The following is a 17,839-nucleotide window of genomic DNA, read 5'->3' as shown; positions in this document are numbered from 1 at the left end:
AGTTCACTGATCATATCAACACTGAACATAACTCTCATAAACACAAATTTTTACTTTTCGTCCCTTTATACCTCAATCTATAACGGGAAAAATGTCGTTTAATACGTGAACTTTAAAAAAATGGTCATTTAATACGTGAACTTTATATATGGTAAATTAATACATACAAAAATCGTTGACTGGCCATTTTACACAAACTTAATCGTTGATCAGGCCAAAATCTACACGACGTTATCTGACATTAACAGACCGATAACAGCCGTTAACTAATCTCTGTTAGTTTCCAATACGACGTCATTTCGATTATCGCAAAAACGGGAAAAATGCCATTTAATACTCCAACTTTCAAATTATGGTCATTTTATACATCAACTTCACATATGGCCATTTTATACATGAACTAAACGTTGACCAACAGTTTAAAAAATGAGAATGTGTTAACCAGGCCAAAGAGACATACCGCTATCTAGGCCTAGGTATTTGAATAAATCCAAACCGAATCCAAACAAAAATCTGAATATCTAGGTCTAGATAGCGGTATGTCTTTTTGGTCTAATCAACGCATTCTCATATTTTAAACTATTGGTCAACGTTTAGTTCATATATAAAATGGCCACATGTGAAGTTGATATATAAAATGACCACAATTTGAAAATTGGAGTATTAAATGGCATTTTCCGTTTTCGCGATACTCGAAACAACGTCGTATTAGAAACTAACGAAGATTAGTTAACGACTGTTATCGGTCTGTTAATGTCAGATAACGTCGTGTAGATTTTGGCTTGATCAACGATTAAGTTTATGTAAAATTGTCAGTCAACGATTTTTGTATGTATTAATTTGCCATATATAAAGTTCACGTATTAAATGGCCAATTTTGAAAGTTCACGTATTAAACAACATTTTTTCAAATCTATAATAGTGAAAAGCCGAAGATTTTACAAAGACATTTTTGTTGTTGTCAAACTAATAATTCACTCCACAGCCTAAAAGAAATAGAGTTGGATCAAAAGTAAAGTTGCCACTTTAGTCTCGCATCTAGCACAGATCCAATGAGAGGGAAAAAAAAAGAGAGAACCTAGGTCAATACTAAAACTTATTCCATCGTGGCTCTACTAATTAGAACAATTAAATACTATGTTACAGTAGAAACATTTCTTTTACTTTTTTTTTGTTATGCGTGCATGGAGTTTTGTCTGTAAAGAGCTTTAAATATAGTGGAAATTAAATGTTGAGAGTTAAAAAAAAAGAAGAAAAAAAAAGACAAGGAGTGAGGAATCTTGGATAAAAGGACACTAACCTTCCCTGTCTTTGCTCGCTGCCCGAAAAGAACATACAGAAAGACACTTTCACATTTCACACTTACAGAGAGAGAGAAGAGAGATAAAGAGAGCATTTAGATATCTTGAGGAAGACGAAGAAGAAGTAGAGGAGAGATATGGTTCCGAGCAACAATAGATGCAAATGGAGTTCCATTTTCTTGTTTCTGCTCAGTGTCTCCGTTGCCGTCTTAGTCGCCGTCGCTGACGACAAGTCTCCGGCGGTTGAGGATGGTACGCTTTTCACTTACCTTCATCAAATTTCTTTGTTCTTTTCTGGTCTCTGCGTGATTGGTTTTTCTCAAAAATGCCATTTAAATAAGAATCTTGTGTTATCAAGATTTGGTTTCTTGAATCCAACCCATCTCTGTTTCAAGAACAGAGGACCAAAATAATTTAGTTTCAGATGATTGATTTAGTTTTTATCTGGATTTTGAGTGTTTAGATTTTTGGGGGTTTTCCTCAATTTCACTTCACTGTTGCTAAGATTTTTAAGTTGAGTTTTCTTCTTTACTAAAGATTAGAAATCTGTTATGTTAATGTCTAGTTTAAGTAAGTAAACAGTGTTAATCGAACCAGTAATGCTAATCTAGTTAAGGTTATCTCATAGTCAGGGGAAAAACTGTCAACTGAATTTAATCCGTCACAATAGAAAAGAAAATGAAAGTTGTATGGGTCTATTTGTCAATTAAGTATAAAGTATCTTATTCGTGCTTTCAGCGGCGGCAAAATTAAAAAGGAAGCCCTTCTTAAATCTTCCTTAGCTTCAATTAACAAATAACAAACACACACCAACAAAACCCTGAGAACTCTTTTTTTTTTTTTTTATGTGGATATTAATTTAAAGATCTGATTTCATAAAGAAAGTTGTTTAGGTACTTTACTTTCTAAGAAATTATTTGATTAAAAAATTTACCAAAAAAAAAAACCACTTGAGTAGGATTCGCGCCAAATAGTAGGTGGTCTTTTGGTCGTAGTATTACAAAACGACAAAGAATACTTGATAAAACGACATCCAAGTGTCTGAATACTTCTCTAGTTTTTCAACACGCTTTCTTTTGTTTTTCCACCGAAAACACAACAATTGTCTCTTGCTTTCCCCTATTAGAAGGGGCATTTTTAACTTGTAAATTGGGAACTGTAGAGTGTAAACATAAAAATTAGTAAATAGTCAAAACGAGTCTTCACAATTGTGGTCCTACTAAGTCATAGCTAGAAGGTATGGGCCGTATGTCTGGCCCCATATTAGACGTTTCAAGCCTCGTGTCTCCTTATTATTTTTTTTCGTTCACGTTTTTACAATCTAGTAAATTAAAGTGTTATGTCGAATCAAACTATTTATTTGAGAAAGACAAAAACAATCTCTTTTCACACCGCTAGCTAGTTTCAAAACAATCTTGAAACGTGATCATTTGGCGTTTCCAATGATTTTGTCTAACCAAATAATCCAATGTACATTATTATTTTAAAATTGTCTGTAACCTTTATTTTTTGTTATGACAGGTTTAGTGATCAACGGCGACTTCGAAACATCACCGTCAAGTGGCTTTCCTGACGACGGAGTAACTGACGGACCATCCGATATCCCAAGCTGGAAATCCAACGGTACGGTGGAGCTAATAAATTCCGGTCAAAAACAAGGCGGAATGATCCTCATTGTCCCACAAGGCCGTCACGCCGTCCGATTAGGGAACGACGCAGAGATCAGCCAAGATCTAACGGTTGAGAAAGGTTTTGTCTATTCAGTCACGTTCAGCGCTGCTCGCACGTGCGCTCAACTCGAATCGATAAACGTGTCGGTAGCGTCTGTGAACGCAGACGCGGACGATATGCTGGCGTCGCGGAACGTTGATTTGCAAACGCTTTATAGCGTTCAAGGGTGGGACCCTTATGCGTGGGCGTTTGAAGCGGAAGATGATCATGTACGGTTGGTTTTTAAGAATCCGGGTATGGAAGATGATCCGACTTGTGGACCAATCATCGATGACATTGCTATTAAGAAGCTCTTTACTCCTGATAAACCCAAAGGTAACCATAAATTTCTCTATATTTCTATTTTCGACTCCAAAGTTCTAAAATGTGCCTATTTCACCCTGATTTTTTTGGTTACATTTTGTAGATAATGCGGTGATTAATGGAGATTTCGAAGATGGTCCATGGATGTTTAGGAACACGTCTCTTGGTGTTTTACTTCCGACAAACCTCGACGAAGAAATCTCGTCTCTTCCTGGTTGGACTGTTGAATCGAACAGAGCGGTTCGGTTTGTTGACTCGGATCACTTCTCTGTTCCAAAGGGCAAACGAGCCGTCGAGCTACTCTCAGGCAAAGAAGGAATTATTTCACAAATGGTTGAGACCAAAGCAGATAAGCCGTACATATTGTCTTTCTCACTAGGCCACGCAGGTGATAAATGCAAGGAACCATTGGCTATTATGGCATTCGCAGGTGATCAGGCGCAGAACTTTCATTACATGGCGCAAGCGAACTCCAGTTTCGAAAAGGCCGGTTTGAATTTCACGGCTAAGGCTGATCGAACCAGAGTTGCGTTCTACAGTGTTTATTACAATACGAGGACTGATGATATGAGCTCCTTGTGTGGACCTGTGATCGATGACGTTAGAGTGTGGTTCTCCGGGTCGAAGAGAATCGGAGCTGGGTTTGGGTTTTGGGTTTTTGTTCTTCTCGTTGTCGGTTTGGTTTAAGTAACTCAAAATTTAGATGTTCCGGTTTTATTCTAGTGTACCAGTAAAATGTTGTTGCAAACCAAGAAGAATTCTGTATGGTTTATTTATCCATCGGGTTAAAGCAAATTCGAAGGTGTTTATCGTTATGCAAAAGCTTGTCCCAACGAAAATCGAGAGTTTTTTTCTATAGTTTTATTATTTTGTTCGAATATATTTGGATAAATCTACCACAAACATAACATCTTAGAAAATGTATGTATACAGATAATTTTGGGTAAATCAACGTCAATTCGAATACACACGTACCGGAGATAAAAAATGTTTCGGTTTAGTTTGGTAAAGAATAAGTAGGTTTTTATAATTTTGCTCCACTGTTTATAAAAAGGTGTCGTCGCATTCAGAATTCTTAAATTTCTTCTCTTTGCTTCTTCTCTCTCCACCGCCGTCGTCGTCGTCTCCGATTTCCATAATGAACTTCTTAATTTTTTAATCCGGAATTATCTCCGGAAGTATCATGAGTAGATAGATGTTGAAGCTTATAGAATCTCTTTTTTTTTTGGTCCCTTATTCGCTTCCATGAACATTTCATATTTTGGATCTATGATTTAGAGTAATAGGATAAGAGTTAATCATATGTTTGTTTTGATTCTGGGAATAGTAGATGATGAAGATGATGACATATAGCAGGTACTTAAGAGCAGTCTGTATTATCCTTGGAATGTTTCTTGGTGCAGCTTTATCTTTTGCTATGCCAGAATCTTCCGGATACTCAGTCTGAATGACTTTTCAAATCAGCTTCTTTCTGATTCACTCATCTACTAGTTCTTCTTGATTTAACAATCTCAATGTTTGTTTCTCGGATAGTTTTCACTCCAAAAATGAAAAAGTTTTCTTCTTCGTGAGGATGTAACATCCAGTTTAGGTTTGTTTTTTTAGTGTTAATATATATGAATGTTTTCTTACTGCAACTTTATAGAGCAGCCAATGTTTGTTGGTTGTGTGATTGATTAGATTCAGCTATAATGCTTGTTCTTTATGTGTTATGAACTATAGAGGAAAAAAAAACAGAAGTTGGTTGCATCCTCATGTTAATGGTGTTTTCTTCTTCTTTAACCTTGATGTTATTTAAGGTATATTGTAAAGGAAGATGAGTATACGTAAATAACTTTATATAGTTAGATAGGTATTCCATTTACACTCTTTACAGCAAAAGTTGAAAGCCTAATGCCACATTGGTTAAAGAGAAACTGTCGTCCTATCAGTTTAAACCAAATTGCATTCGAATTTGTTTTTTGAGTGTATAATTAATATAGATTACCATCGTGCTAGAATCCTACTGTGTTGTCATTGAAGGAGAAACAGAGCTTGCAGAGGCCAAAGATGTGTGGACTCATCAATTTGGAGGACTGCTTCTCCAAGTCATCGTCTGCTCTACTTGGAATAGCATTGTTCTGTTGTTGTCATCACACTATCGACGGAGAAACAGAGCTTGCAGGGTCTACATTGTACACATTTTTTATATCTGTATCAAAGGACGTGGAATAGCAATTTATGAGGACGAGAGATATGAGACTGAGAAAAAAACCATTATATTACACTAAATAGCTAAAGAATATTTCATCACAATGCCTGCAAAAGAATGACCTAGGATAGCTTCATGTTTTGTATGATCCATTCACCCCCCAATCATCTAACAAAGGATTAGCTACAAAAAAAACAAAAAAAAAAAACACAATAACCATAAAGAGTTGCAAACTTGGACAAATAAACAGTTGATGGAGGAAGCAAAACATTGACCATAATCATATTCATTGAAGTGTTAACAGGCTTTTGCTACGGTCATATTAAAGTATCATCAAGCCCATTTTGATAAAAATATGGAAATTGGGGCGACCCGGAATTTAAATTGGATAGTATCCGGGTCAGCTATCCCGTGTCTTTTGACTCCTTCCCTCATCGTCGTCTCTTTCTTCGCCAAGTCTCTTTTCTCCTCGTCTCTGCCTAGCCGATAAATTCGCCGTTCTCCATCGGTAAACGCAGCTGAGGAGCTAGATAATTCTCTGATATCTGCGTTACGCCGGTGTGGAAGCAAAATTTAGGTTAATCGGATCTCAATTATGGACGAAGAGGCAGCAAAACCTAGAGACTCCACCGTGAATCAGCAACATCAATACTATTACGGAACGTTTCAAGGCGTTGCGAATTTTCCTACTCCTACTCCACCACCGCAATTTATGCAACCACAGCATCCGATTACTACGTTTCCTGGACATGCTTACCAAAATCTCCAAGGTTTTAAAATCTCTCTATCCCTCTTGTTAATTTTGGATAATTACTTTGTGATTTGTGATTATTTGGTGATTGGAATTGTTAGGTCATGGTGGTGGTGTGAATTATGCTCAAGGATTCCCAGTTGTTGTTCCTGGTAATCATTTCTGGAAAAATCTTCTTTCTTTTCTATATCAATTTGATCAGATACTGAGGGTAGATTTTTGTTGATGTGAGAGTAATGATTCTGGTTATTGTTGTTTTAGATTATACAGTGGTTGAGGTGAGACCAATGATAGAGCATGAACTTCCTTGTTGTGGCTTGGGCATGGGCTGGTTTCTGTAAGTTCCTTGTTATACATTGTCTCGCAATACGAATTCCCATTCTCTGTGTTTTGAATTGCCAAATGCAATTGATTTCTGGTTGTTTTATTCCATGTATAAGATCAAAATTACAGAAGCTTAGGTTTATGGTAGTTGGAAACTCGGTTTATGATCTTTAGGTTTTAGAATGCTATCATAACCAATTTCTTTGATAGTATTAAGTGACAGTTCGTTGTGGAACTAGCTCTAGATTCTGTAACAGAGTCTTCTTTCCTGGAATCTCTTTGTTTCGAGTGAGATTCTAGATGAACTGATTGCCTCTTGGAATCAATATAAAAAGTCTGTGTAAAACCTTCTTGAGGCTTGTCTCTATCCACTAATGTTTAGATTTACAAGAGCATCAAGATTAGCTAATATTCGATAAATGGATTTGTTGGTCATTCAATCTGGATATACTTTGATGAACTCCCTGACACGGAGATACAAGTGCAATCCGCCTTATATGATTCTGTCGTTTAACGAGAGAAAGCTGAAAGCATACATCTTGTGACTTGAAACTCGTTCCAGTTGCTAATTAAAGTTTTTGTTGTCTATGGTCCCAGGTTTATCATGGGCTTCTTGTTCGGTGGGATCCCTTGGTACCTCGGTGCTTTTATTGTTCTAGTCACATCTGTTGATCACCGCGAGAAAGCTGGTTACGTTGCCTGTTCAATCGCAGTGAGTTCCTCTCTCTCATTACATTGTCGTAGAACAACGGCATTGGTCACTCATCTATATTCATCATTGTCTCTCATAATTTCTTTTTCTTTTTATGAATTCTTCCAGTCCGTTGTCTATTTGATTGCCGTCATGCTCGGGATGACTGGGGATATTAACATCTGGTGAAACTACTCCCCAGCCAAAACCAAACTCAATCTTGTATATATATCTACATATATACTCGAAAACGTAGATATATATCAATATCATTTACACCAGTTATTGCTGATTTTAGTGAGTTACAGAAGGGAAATATTTGTAACTTTGTGTTGAATTTTATATCATAACTAAATATTGTATATATGTGGTTGATTCCCTTGGTGGCATATCTATCTATATGTAAAATATTTTGTGATTTGTTTTGACCATTGCTACACAAAAAGTTCCCCAAAAGCTAAATACGTTTTCATGTCTTTCTTTGTGCTTTTCTTCTTCTACTCAACACACTTTATTATTTATAGATCATAGCGAAAAAAAATCCGAATTCAGTAAAATTGATGGTTGATAAAAATCTGTAGAGAATTATAGGCAGTGGGTTGTAAATTTAAAAGGCCCAATGGGCTTTAGCCTGTAGGATCTAGTATTAAATTTTTGAGATTAGGGTTTAAAATTTTCATTCTTTTTAGCTAGGTCATATATAAAAAAAAGCCGCAAGAATAGAGCTTGCGATTATCGGAGGATTCAATCATCGGCGGAGGACGAAAATGAGTGTTATCAGGGTAACATCTCGTTAACTCTAGCCGGAGCTTTAGCTTCTCCTCCTTCCAATTTAGCGCATTGATGTTTCCCGTTTTCTAATTTCGACAAATCTGATCGGAATTTTGTAATTGCAGCTGCACCAGTACCAAGTCGTAGGACGAGCTCTCCCGACGGAGAAAGATGAGCAACCAAAGATTTACAGGATGAAGCTATGGGCAACGAACGAGGTTCTTGCCAAATCCAAGTTCTGGTTAGTTTAATTTTATCATAAATTCTCACCAATTTCATGATGTTTGAATCGTTGTGATATTGAATCGTTTCTTCATGTATGTGTTTTGAATTCAGGTACTACTTAAGGAGGCAAAAGAAGGTGAAGAAGAGTAATGGACAGATGCTAGCCATCAACGAGGTACTTGCTGTAGGATCTGAATTTGATTTGTTCTCGGTAGTAGTCTCTCAGAATTATGGAACATTTTTAGATATTTGGTCTTAACTTGATTGTGTAAAGTGTTTGTGATTCTGTAAAATATTTTGTCGTTCGTGTTGCTTGATTCTTAAAATGACTAATTGGTGTGACAGATCTTTGAGAAGAACCCAACAACGATCAAGAATTTTGGAATCTGGTTGAGATACCAGAGCCGTACAGGTTACCATAACATGTACAAAGAGTACCGTGACACTACTTTGAATGGAGCAGTGGAGCAAATGTACACTGAGATGGCGTCAAGACACAGAGTAAGGTTCCCTTGCATTCAGATTATTAAGACAGCAACAGTCCCAGCCTCTCTCTGCAAGAGGGAAAGCACGAAGCAGTTTCACAACAGCAAGATCAAGTTCCCGTTGGTCTTCAGGAAGGTTAGACCTCCCACCAGAAAGCTCAAGACTACCTTCAAGGCCAACAAGCCTAACTTGTTTATGTAGAACTAGAAGCTCTCTCATTTTTCTATCATAAATTCATAAGGTAATTGACTTTTCATACTTGTTGAGGGATCGAAGTTGCTGGTTTTGGCTTTTTAAAATTTTGTGGGTAGAATCTTGAAGTTTTATGATTCATTCTCTTGGTTTCGATTCTGGCTTTTCTTGTTCATTTTTATTAGTTAGGTTTCCCAATTGTCTGCGTTGATCCCCGTTCTAAAATTTGTTGGACATTGTAGATGTTTTCTTAATCCATGAATACGGTACGATTAGAGCTTAAACTAATATCCTCTTAAAAGAATGTAATTAGAATCTACCATGAAATGAACGAACAACGTGAAGAAGACTAGAGCTTTGGTTTAGACGACTCATATGAGACTACTAGCTCATTAGGACCAAACCCGGACGAACCAATCTAATCGGCTAAAGTGAGTGAACAATCTTTGGATGACTTTATCCCTCTTCTAAACAAAATCAGAAGACAGGCTAAAAAATTACAAAACAACTAAACCTATATGGGCCAAAAGCATATGGGCTTATTTAATACTTGTAGCAGCATTTTTCACACAGTTTAATATGTTACAAAATCTTTCATGACTTATCTTTCATAAAAAAGGGTGAACGACCTGTGTCCCCGTAGAAAGTTTCATATACGCTCATAATTCTACAGAATCCAGACTTCGACTCTAGTCCACACCAAATGAAAGTTCCAAACCTCAGTTCCACGGGTACAATAAACCAACGATAAACCACAAAATTCAAAATTTTGTGGACCGAGGATTTGAACTTTTGATTTAGGGGAACTGAGGTTTGGAACTTTCATTTGGTGTAGATTGGAGTCGAGGTCCGAATTCTGTGGAGTTGTGAGCGTATATGAAACTTCTCATGGGGACACAGGTCGTTCACCTGATAAAAAAAAATAAAAAATTGAAGAGTATTATAGTACTACATAATACTTTTTTCTTTCTGTTTTGATAAGATTTTGTTAAACTCAAAGATGACATCTATTCAAACAAAATATTTCGGTTTCATTAACCCATGACTGGATGTTGTAGAAAATAATAACAATTCATAATGTATAAAAAACAAAAGACAAAAAAAAAACATAATTCTTAAGACTCATAATTAACTAGTGATGATCACAAATGATCTACTAATTAAAATCTTGATTATGGATCATTTGTTATTATTCTCATCATGTCCTCTCTTGATCCTTGAAGCAGCTTCCTCGCACAGTTTCTCATAGAGCTCTTGATGCTTCTCCATCATCTTCTTCACCTCTTCGCGATCCTTCACGTCATTTGGATCCACTTTCCACCACGCATCCTCATTCATGGGCATCATCTCCGCCAATGCAGCCGTCTTCTTTAATTTGACTTCTTCCACCGTTATCTCCTCCACCAATCTATTGTATACTTTGCAAAGCTCTTGAATCTTCGCTTGCTGATGAGCATTCATGACCGATCGTTGCAACGATGATGAAGAAGACGACGAGGCCTCGCCGTTGAGAAACCGCTCTGCCACGGCTTGGAAGGACGGACTGCCGAATGTGTATGGTTTTCCAGAGCAAGAATACCCGAGAAACGCAACTTCAGCACCACAGAGAATGGAAAGCTCACTGAGTTTAGTGTAGATACCATTTCGACGCTTAGACAATGTGACCAATCTGTCTTCGTCTTTTTCAATTTTCTTGATGTTAATCCTTTGTTTTCCTTTGGTTTTCTTGGGTTTCATTTTGGAGAAAAACAAAATTATGAGTTTATTGGCTATAAAAAAATAAGAGAAATTTAAACTAAGTATTTGTTTGCTGTTTTTGGCTTTAGCCAAGGAATATGTTTTTTTTGTGGGTGCAAGATAGGGTTTATATAGATGGAAAAATGGTAGTAATTTAAATTGCATAAAAGTTAGTCAATTCTTAGATTAATGTTTGGAAGGTTGGTAATATTGATTATCCGCATAGTTATGGTTGATTGATAACAATTGTTAATGTTGGATGTAGAGACTTTGACTGGAAAAACTTTTTTTGTAAGGACTTTGACTATATAAATTTTTATAACCAATTGGTAAAAATTGTGATAGTCGAAACTACGATTTTAAATAACTATCAAATATGTGGGAAAACAGAAAATAAATCACAATGATTGTTTTAAAAATTATTTGACACACAATTAAGAAAATCCCTACAGTTTGGCTTGACAAACTTGACGTTACCACCAATTGGTATCACCATGATTGATTTAAGTGAAAATAGAGCAATCTTTAAAATGTGGGGAAATGCTATTGATCAAGTAGTATTTTTAAATGGTTATAAGATTTTCCCATGAATAATCTTGGCTTCACACAAAACATTCGATGTTTGTTTTAACTTTTTGATACAGAGGCGACTCTCACATACAGCGTCAGACCAAAAATACATAATGTTACGTGCTCTCAAGTCTAAACCATATACTCACTTTTCCTGAGCGTTTAGATTCTCCCATCTTCGTGAATGGTATGATGATCCTGCATCTCATAGTCAGTCATGAGCCAGACTCACTCGGCAACAACGATTAACCATACTACCAATCTGCCTCGGTCATCTCATTGGCCTAATGACCAAGCTAACTCGTATGCTAAGTTGGGGTTGGTCCAAGCGGTCCAAAATCTTGAAATGGCCAAACCTACACATTATTATACATACCGAAGATTAGCCAAATAGATTTACCAAAACAAATGCAAATAACACATTTGAAGTTCCGAAATCAGATAATCTAACTATATTTGTAAGTTAATGACAAAAAGTTTATACCCTCCAAAGCACTCTGCCTTGAATAAGACCGTAAGGTACAGTACCAAAGTTTCTTGAGTCTCGTGAGTTATGAGTATAGTCACCTTGAACAAAGACATGTCCTTTAGGAACCTAAAACCAAAAAAACATCGAAAGATCAATTCGCCATTAATCCAACAAACTAAACAATCCAAAGGAAATTGTAATATACACCAATAACACTAACGTTGCTAAAAGATTCAAAATTTTCCATGAATTGCAATCAGCTAAATCGAGCTCAATACTAATTAACAACTTGTTTCAACTCTGATCACTCAATTTCTCAACAATGTATCTACCTTCTTCAAACTCAGTTCTCTAAGTACAACATTCAAAAATCTCATCCATAAGCAAAACCAAAGTGAAGTGAAGTCAACAAGGAAGAAGGTTAAGTAACAAAACATACCACAATGGTTTGAGATTCATCACTCTTCCTTGAATCAATCACAAAGCTTATACAATCACCTTCAATACCAATAACTCTTTTAATTGGAGTCTTATTAGGGTTTTCTGGAGATCGTATCACAACTATATCTCCACGACTCGGTTTCTGATACCGCTTCGAGATTCTCTCCGCTAATAACACATTTCCCGAAGGATGAAGCGTCGGAGTCATGCTCGGACCATAAGCCTGCTCAAAAAGACTACATCTTTATGGTAAATTTTCAATAACGAATTCGATTTACACCAAAAAAGAAGAGAGATTTCGATTGACTCACATAAGCCATGAATCCGAGATAGTTTGTTGTTACATGAAGAAAGCAGTAGAGTTTCGCGAGTAACACGCCGCTTTTCATGGCTTCTCGTGAAGCTGTGTTCCAGAAAGACGACGACGGAGTCGCCATTGCCTATTTCTTCAACTGAATCCAACGAATCGAGATTTGAGAACTACACAAAGTCTGCAGATTTCACGAAAGTGTGAAGCTTTGAGACGAATCGTTGAGCTATACTGTGTAAAATAAAATGTAATCATAACCCAATTTATAAACCCGGTTATTTAATAACCCAGTTAATTTCCATCAGAAATTGAATTTTGGTTACGTATAGGACCCGTTTTATGGTATAAGCGTGACTTTTCAAAATGATGGCCCTTACATTGTTCAGTAGAAGGAAGACCAAATGTTTAAAACTATGTAGAAGCAAATACATAATGATAATTGTAGTTCATAGTCAAATGATTACAGTGAAAGTAAAACCATACAAATTAAAATCTCAAATCAAATCCACAAGTACTTGTTCAAACCTTGCTTCTTCATCGAAGCAGTAACACACAAAAAGCAAAATACATAGAGAGATTCAAACATAAAATAGATACCATCCTGCCAACAAAAGGAAGTGAGTATAGAGGGAGGAAAATAAAGAGAAAGGTCCAGATAGCGCTAGACCGATGATTTACCTCCCGAGAAACAATAGTGATGGAAGAACCGAATATCGGTAGCATTCAAGATTGGTTTGAGAAATGTCCAACGCCAAGTTTCTGAGCTTCGATTTTAAGTGACTTGAGATACTGAACAGCTTCATCAAGAACGCAAGCTGTATTCATCTGTTCTCCTCCAGGGACAATTCTCCTCAATACTCCCATCATCTTCTTCATCTTTTTACGTCCTTTCCCATCATTGTTACTACTACTAGCACTGCCCGATAAACTCTGCTTCCTTGAGTTGTTGTTGTTGTTGTTGTTGTAACCATAACTGGAACAACAAGATTCTGCTGTGGTGTTTCCATAATCCCTGGAAGAAGTACGAGCAGTGCTGACTTCTTCTGAATCACCACCATCCTCTTCACCTTCATTATCATCATTCTCTTCATAATCTTCATCTGCGCTCAAGAGAGCATCGATCTCATTTGGATCTTCTTGATAAGAAGAGGATACTTCTTGCTCATAGTTACCATAGTTACCATAACTTCCCCCAACATACTCGTTCTGAAACGTCGAAGCTAAATTGTTCAACGAAGGGGTATTCATGAGCTTATGAGTCAGCTCAGGATGGTACATCACTTGGCTGCGGTCATATGTTTGATCGAAGATGACAAAGTTCTTTGGACAGACCGCAGACGGTTGAAGTTCAACACCATGGTATGGCAACTTTGCACATGGTGGGAACAAAGCATCATAGGATGACCCTGATGCATACGGGTTGTGCATATTTCTGTCACCCACTTCATCTGAGAAGTGAGGAAACTGATTGTTCTGCATCAGAAAACCCGTGCAAACGTAAAAAAGGAAACGCAAAGAGAAAAACAAGTTGTACACCTCAAACTGCAAGCTGCTTGAATATTTTCTACTACCGATTTGTCGCCTTTGTAAGCTTCCAGCTGCTCAGTTACTACTACACTAAGTTGACACACGGAACCAAATGCTATATCAAGTTATGGCCATCATACTAAAGATATCACGAGTTTCCACCAGAGCCCTTACCCCCCAAACCAGAAGCTCCCCCACAGACAGCTCTTCAGAATACCAGACTCTTTAACAACTCACAGTAAATTTTTTCGAAATCAAAAGTAGATAGCCGCTCAAAACCCCAATTTCCGAAAACTCCAGACGCTAGACTACGTTACAGGCTTAAGCAACTGTCTGAAATATTCAGCCTGCAATGATTTATAAGAAAGGTTGAATATCAGAAAAACTATGGTTAATACTCTAACAAATAGCTATCCACATGTCATCAAGAGGATAGAGTTCTTTTAATGACATAAATCAGTGTTGCCTAAGCGATAGAAGTGTTAGGAAATACTAAATCAAAGAGAGGCATGTACCTGGCAAACTTGAACGGATTGGTAATTAGCAATGAAACATGTAGTCATCATAAAAGTTCCTATTTCCTTCAATGATCGGTTTCCCTTCTTGTTTCCAACAATGCACATTCTCACAAACTAACCAGTATAATAAGCACAACAACAAAGAACTATTCCGAATTCCGGAAACAACACCTGCAAAACAAGGAAGAGATGCCAATAGTTTTAACACAAGAAGCTGTATATAAGGTGGCAACAACAAAATTTGCTTCCACAAGGTACCAATGTAAGACAAAAACACAAGATGTGAAATGAGAGGCTGGCTCACCTGAAAGGAACAAAATTACAGAATAACGAGGAAAAAGACAACCAGACGAGTGCAAGTTCTGTTGAAAAACATGAAGAATGCTGTCCAGGGCATCTTTGGTTCTTCCAATATCAAATTTGTAAGTGTATTAAATACCGTTCCTCTTCTCACAAACTCTGCACAAACAAACAAAAATTAGGACCAACGCTATTCAAATACTAATATATTTTCAGTATAGGAAGTTGAAAGGCACTAACTTCGAGGTAGAATCCTAAAATAACTACTGGCAAAACAAAACAGAGAAACAAAAAAATGGGAAATTTCTAATTCCTGATTCAGATAATAAAAAAGCACAACTTTAGGCATCTGCGTACAACAAACAAAAAGATAGGATCATGACTAAAGACATTAACATCGGATCCAGAATAAATGTTTTTCGATTTCATGATCACAAACCAAAATCAAAATAACTTAACAACTCTGCTTCAAAACAGAACACATAGAGGAAACAAAACCTCAACAAAAGAATTGGACTTGTTAAAAGAAAGAATCTTTACGCGATCATGAATAGTTTATTAATAATAACACAAACAAACATAAACAAGACAGAACATTCAATAGAAAAATCAAATTCAGCAATCATCTGATAAACCATAAAATAGCTATTTATGAGATACCGTCAAAGTACTAATTACAAGACAAAGAAAAAACATATAAGTCCTAATAAGTCAGAAATTGCGGCGGTATAAAGAAAGAAAGAAGCAGAAAACATTCATACCGTAGAAGAAATCAAAAACCCTTTGGATCAAATGAATCGGTGATGCGTAAAAACTAAAGCTTTAGAAGAATCTGATCAAATTCGAAAGAGTGATTTTTTTGTTTTGTTGTTACAGAGGAGAAGAAGAAGAAGATCTAAAGAGAGAATGATGTGTGTGGCAAAAAGAGAGAGAGAAGGGAAGGGTAGAGAAATAAGGAGAAGAGAGCGAGCGAGCGTGGCTTTCTTTTTCTGGTGCGGTTTGTTTTTTTTCGTTTGGTTTGCCCATTTTCATTTCTTTAATCACTCACTCACACACACTACACTAGTCACTACACAAACAAACATTGTTTAAAGTTAATAATTTCGTTTCACGCTTTTCGTGCGTGAATCTACTTGTTTTGTTTTTTCAAATGTGGAGCAAAAAGATGTTTAACTTTACCGCAAATTTTTGGAATTTTCAAAAAAAAAAAATGCACTCCTATTAATTTGATTCATCCAAGATAAAAAGGTAAAAAGCTTGGACAAAATATGTCTTTTTACTTGTTAGATTAGATAAAAAAAAATCTTGGAGTAGAAAGATGACACATTTTTATTAGTAGTGTTATTTAAATCCAACAAAGTATAAGAGTGTCGTGATACCTATATTGTTTCTTAACTTTTTCTCAAACAAAATATTTGTTTCTTAATCTTTTCATAATGTTCAGTTTCTTTAATCTGTTTCTTTCGGCATAAGTAATTCTTTAACTATTTCACTATCTAACTATAAAAGTGGATATTACTATTACAGTAGAAACTCTATAAATTAATACTCGATAAATTAATAAACACGGTAAATTAATAAATTTTGTAGGTTCCAAGTTGTGCCAATATAAAAATTAACCAAAATCAATAAAATAATAAGATAATCATTTTTTTAAAATTCCTATGTAAAATTATAGTCCCAATAATATTATAAATTAATAATTATAGATCTTAAATATATATTTTAAGACTAATTTTTATATGAAATTTTTGTTCAAGCTATAATTACAACTCTTTTTAAAATACAACTGATATGATCTCTGTTGTACTCACATAACTATTTGCGTATTTGATCCGTCATAGTTGATTTTATAAAATCTTTTATTTGAGAAAGCATTACTATGATTTGTGTAAAGAGAAACTGGATTAACTTTCATGTTTACGTTTACGTTCACGTTAATGTCGTAGATATACAAATACAAATCTTACCGAAAATAAATTAAAGAAGTCAAATTAAAATAAAAACCTAACATAATTATATATGCAAACAACAAAGCATATAGAAAATTACATTAAGAAATATTTTTAAAAGAATATAGTATCGTACTTTACGTAAATATTTCTATAAATTAATATTTATTAACTTATACGGTAAATTAATATATATTAATTTAGAGGATAAATTAATATCACTATAAATTAATAAAATTTTATGGCTCACCATTATTAATTTATAGAGTTTTTACTGTATCTAGTAAAATTTACTAAATCACTCTATTTGACCGGTGTCATGCTTTAGATTAGGTCTATTAAAAAACTCATGTATATCACTATGTAAGTGGATAGTAAAAACTCAAACAACTTCTCTTTAGGAAAAAAGAATTACTGTATGTAGAAAATATGTTATCCATTTCTGTAAAGATGGAACACACTATGATTACAGTGTTTAACCCATGTATATCACTATGTAAGTGGATTTTCTTGAATGAAAAGTTTTTTAAAACATAAAAATAAAATAGATGTTATGATAAAATAATAAATAGTGGAAATTAAATGGAAAAAAAAAAACAAGAAGAGGGAGCACGCGTGAGGGGATGGACAGAAGAGAGTCAAACAAGGGAAAGTGTGAGCCGTTGGATGAAACAATCACAAATGGTTTCCGTTTAATGCGGCCTTGATCGTGACCGTTGGTTTGGTTGCTCCTTTAGCACGCGTGAAAAGCTTTTGTGGACCTCTATAGCTCCCACCAAAAAACCAAACTCTCTCTTCTTTGACAATTTTTATTTGTAGTTTTAGAGACGACACAGTGACACACTCTTCTCTCTCTTTGGGCTCTTGTCCCAACCCCATACTTGTTCCAAAGAATATTACTTATTATTTCCAAACCAAACTCATCATTCTTGTCTCTTCACTTTCAGCTGTAATTTTAAGTTTATGTTGGCATGCGTATGCTTGGTAATATTTTTTTATTATTTGATTGGTAAGCGACAAACAACAAGTAAGAATATTTGGTGAGAAAA

At 35.6% G+C, this 17,839-nt stretch overlaps 6 protein-coding genes, 2 long non-coding RNA genes and 1 other non-coding gene across 14 annotated transcripts, besides 3 other annotated features; 5 read left to right on the top strand and 4 right to left on the bottom strand.

Moving 5' to 3' along the window:
- Positions 1-1,243: 1,243 nt before the first annotated feature.
- On the top strand, positions 1,244-4,194 carry AT1G29980 (choice-of-anchor C domain protein, putative (Protein of unknown function, DUF642)). Of its 2 annotated transcripts, NM_102738.3 has the most exons (3): positions 1,244-1,553; positions 2,823-3,347; positions 3,439-4,194. In NM_102738.3, exons 1-3 carry the CDS (start codon positions 1,439-1,441, stop codon positions 4,020-4,022), a joined length of 1,224 nt encoding a protein of 407 aa, NP_564344.1. In that variant the 5' UTR covers positions 1,244-1,438; the 3' UTR covers positions 4,023-4,194. The 2 variants fall into 2 exon arrangements, with proteins under 2 accessions (NP_564344.1, NP_973938.1); NM_202209.2 differs by lacking the exon at positions 1,244-1,553 and having other exon boundaries at positions 2,267-3,347; positions 3,439-4,153.
- Positions 4,195-4,409: 215 nt separating this feature from the next.
- On the top strand, positions 4,410-5,098 carry AT1G09075. Its single transcript, NR_143464.1, has one exon. It is a non-coding gene; the product is annotated as an uncharacterized misc_RNA (transcript).
- Positions 5,099-5,934: 836 nt separating this feature from the next.
- RPL18AA (60S ribosomal protein L18A-1) lies at positions 5,935-9,082 on the top strand. 3 transcript variants are annotated; one of them, NM_001160913.1, is made up of 7 exons: positions 5,981-6,296; positions 6,379-6,429; positions 6,539-6,614; positions 6,718-6,760; positions 6,859-6,941; positions 7,199-7,313; positions 7,422-7,768. In NM_001160913.1, exons 1-7 carry the CDS (start codon positions 6,122-6,124, stop codon positions 7,479-7,481), a joined length of 603 nt encoding a protein of 200 aa, NP_001154385.1. In that variant the 5' UTR covers positions 5,981-6,121; the 3' UTR covers positions 7,482-7,768. The 3 variants fall into 3 exon arrangements, with proteins under 3 accessions (NP_564343.1, NP_001154385.1, NP_001077626.1); NM_001084157.1 differs by lacking the exons at positions 6,718-6,760; positions 6,859-6,941; positions 7,422-7,768 and adding exons at positions 8,189-8,304; positions 8,400-8,463; positions 8,634-9,082 and having other exon boundaries at positions 6,006-6,296; NM_102737.3 differs by lacking the exons at positions 6,718-6,760; positions 6,859-6,941 and having other exon boundaries at positions 5,935-6,296; positions 7,422-7,842.
- AT1G29965 (Ribosomal protein L18ae/LX family protein) lies at positions 7,971-9,123 on the top strand. The gene is made up of 4 exons (NM_179398.1): positions 7,971-8,074; positions 8,189-8,304; positions 8,400-8,463; positions 8,634-9,123. The coding sequence occupies exons 1-4, from the start codon at positions 8,060-8,062 to the stop codon at positions 8,973-8,975; spliced, it is 537 nt and encodes a 178-aa protein (NP_849729.1). The 5' UTR covers positions 7,971-8,059; the 3' UTR covers positions 8,976-9,123.
- A 1,022-nt stretch (positions 9,124-10,145) lies between these two features.
- Positions 10,146-10,703, bottom strand: AGL64 (AGAMOUS-like 64; the record flags this gene model as incomplete). The annotated part of the gene is made up of 1 exon (NM_001084156.1): positions 10,146-10,703. One exon carries the CDS (start codon positions 10,701-10,703, stop codon positions 10,146-10,148), a length of 558 nt encoding a protein of 185 aa, NP_001077625.1.
- Positions 10,704-11,227: 524 nt separating this feature from the next.
- On the bottom strand, positions 11,228-12,806 carry AT1G29960 (Peptidase S24/S26A/S26B/S26C family protein). 2 transcript variants are annotated; one of them, NM_001332878.1, is made up of 4 exons: positions 12,495-12,806; positions 12,182-12,419; positions 11,758-11,868; positions 11,228-11,629 (listed from the first exon to the last, which is right to left on the bottom strand). In NM_001332878.1, the coding sequence occupies exons 2-4, from the start codon at positions 12,389-12,391 to the stop codon at positions 11,582-11,584; spliced, it is 369 nt and encodes a 122-aa protein (NP_001322569.1). In that variant the 5' UTR covers positions 12,392-12,419; positions 12,495-12,806; the 3' UTR covers positions 11,228-11,581. The 2 variants fall into 2 exon arrangements, with proteins under 2 accessions (NP_001322569.1, NP_174289.2); NM_102736.3 differs by having other exon boundaries at positions 12,182-12,406.
- Positions 12,807-12,834: 28 nt separating this feature from the next.
- AT1G29950 (basic helix-loop-helix (bHLH) DNA-binding superfamily protein) lies at positions 12,835-15,735 on the bottom strand. Of its 2 annotated transcripts, NM_202208.1 has the most exons (5): positions 15,079-15,458; positions 14,843-14,997; positions 14,536-14,709; positions 13,172-14,367; positions 12,835-13,094 (listed from the first exon to the last, which is right to left on the bottom strand). In NM_202208.1, the coding sequence occupies exon 4, from the start codon at positions 13,970-13,972 to the stop codon at positions 13,217-13,219; it is 756 nt and encodes a 251-aa protein (NP_973937.1). In that variant the 5' UTR covers positions 13,973-14,367; positions 14,536-14,709; positions 14,843-14,997; positions 15,079-15,458; the 3' UTR covers positions 12,835-13,094; positions 13,172-13,216. The 2 variants fall into 2 exon arrangements, with proteins under 2 accessions (NP_973937.1, NP_564342.1); NM_102735.3 differs by lacking the exon at positions 15,079-15,458 and adding an exon at positions 15,600-15,735 and having other exon boundaries at positions 12,835-14,367; positions 14,536-14,997.
- Positions 14,329-14,367: a sequence feature (AT1G29950.uORF2-2).
- Positions 14,536-14,643: a sequence feature (AT1G29950.uORF2-1).
- Positions 14,858-14,935: a sequence feature (AT1G29950.uORF1).
- A 1,675-nt stretch (positions 15,736-17,410) lies between the features above and the next one.
- Positions 17,411-17,651, bottom strand: AT1G06303. The gene has a single exon (NR_139058.1). It is a non-coding gene; the product is annotated as an other RNA (long non-coding RNA).
- On the top strand, positions 17,411-17,651 carry AT1G06297. The gene has a single exon (NR_139057.1). It is a non-coding gene; the product is annotated as an other RNA (long non-coding RNA).
- Positions 17,652-17,839: the final 188 nt, after the last annotated feature.

This window comes from Arabidopsis thaliana (assembly GCF_000001735.4).
Source record: "Arabidopsis thaliana chromosome 1 sequence".
NCBI lineage: Eukaryota > Viridiplantae > Streptophyta > Magnoliopsida > Brassicales > Brassicaceae > Arabidopsis > Arabidopsis thaliana.
Note: the sequence above shows the minus strand (reverse complement) of the source record. Positions and strands in the feature narration are given on the sequence as shown.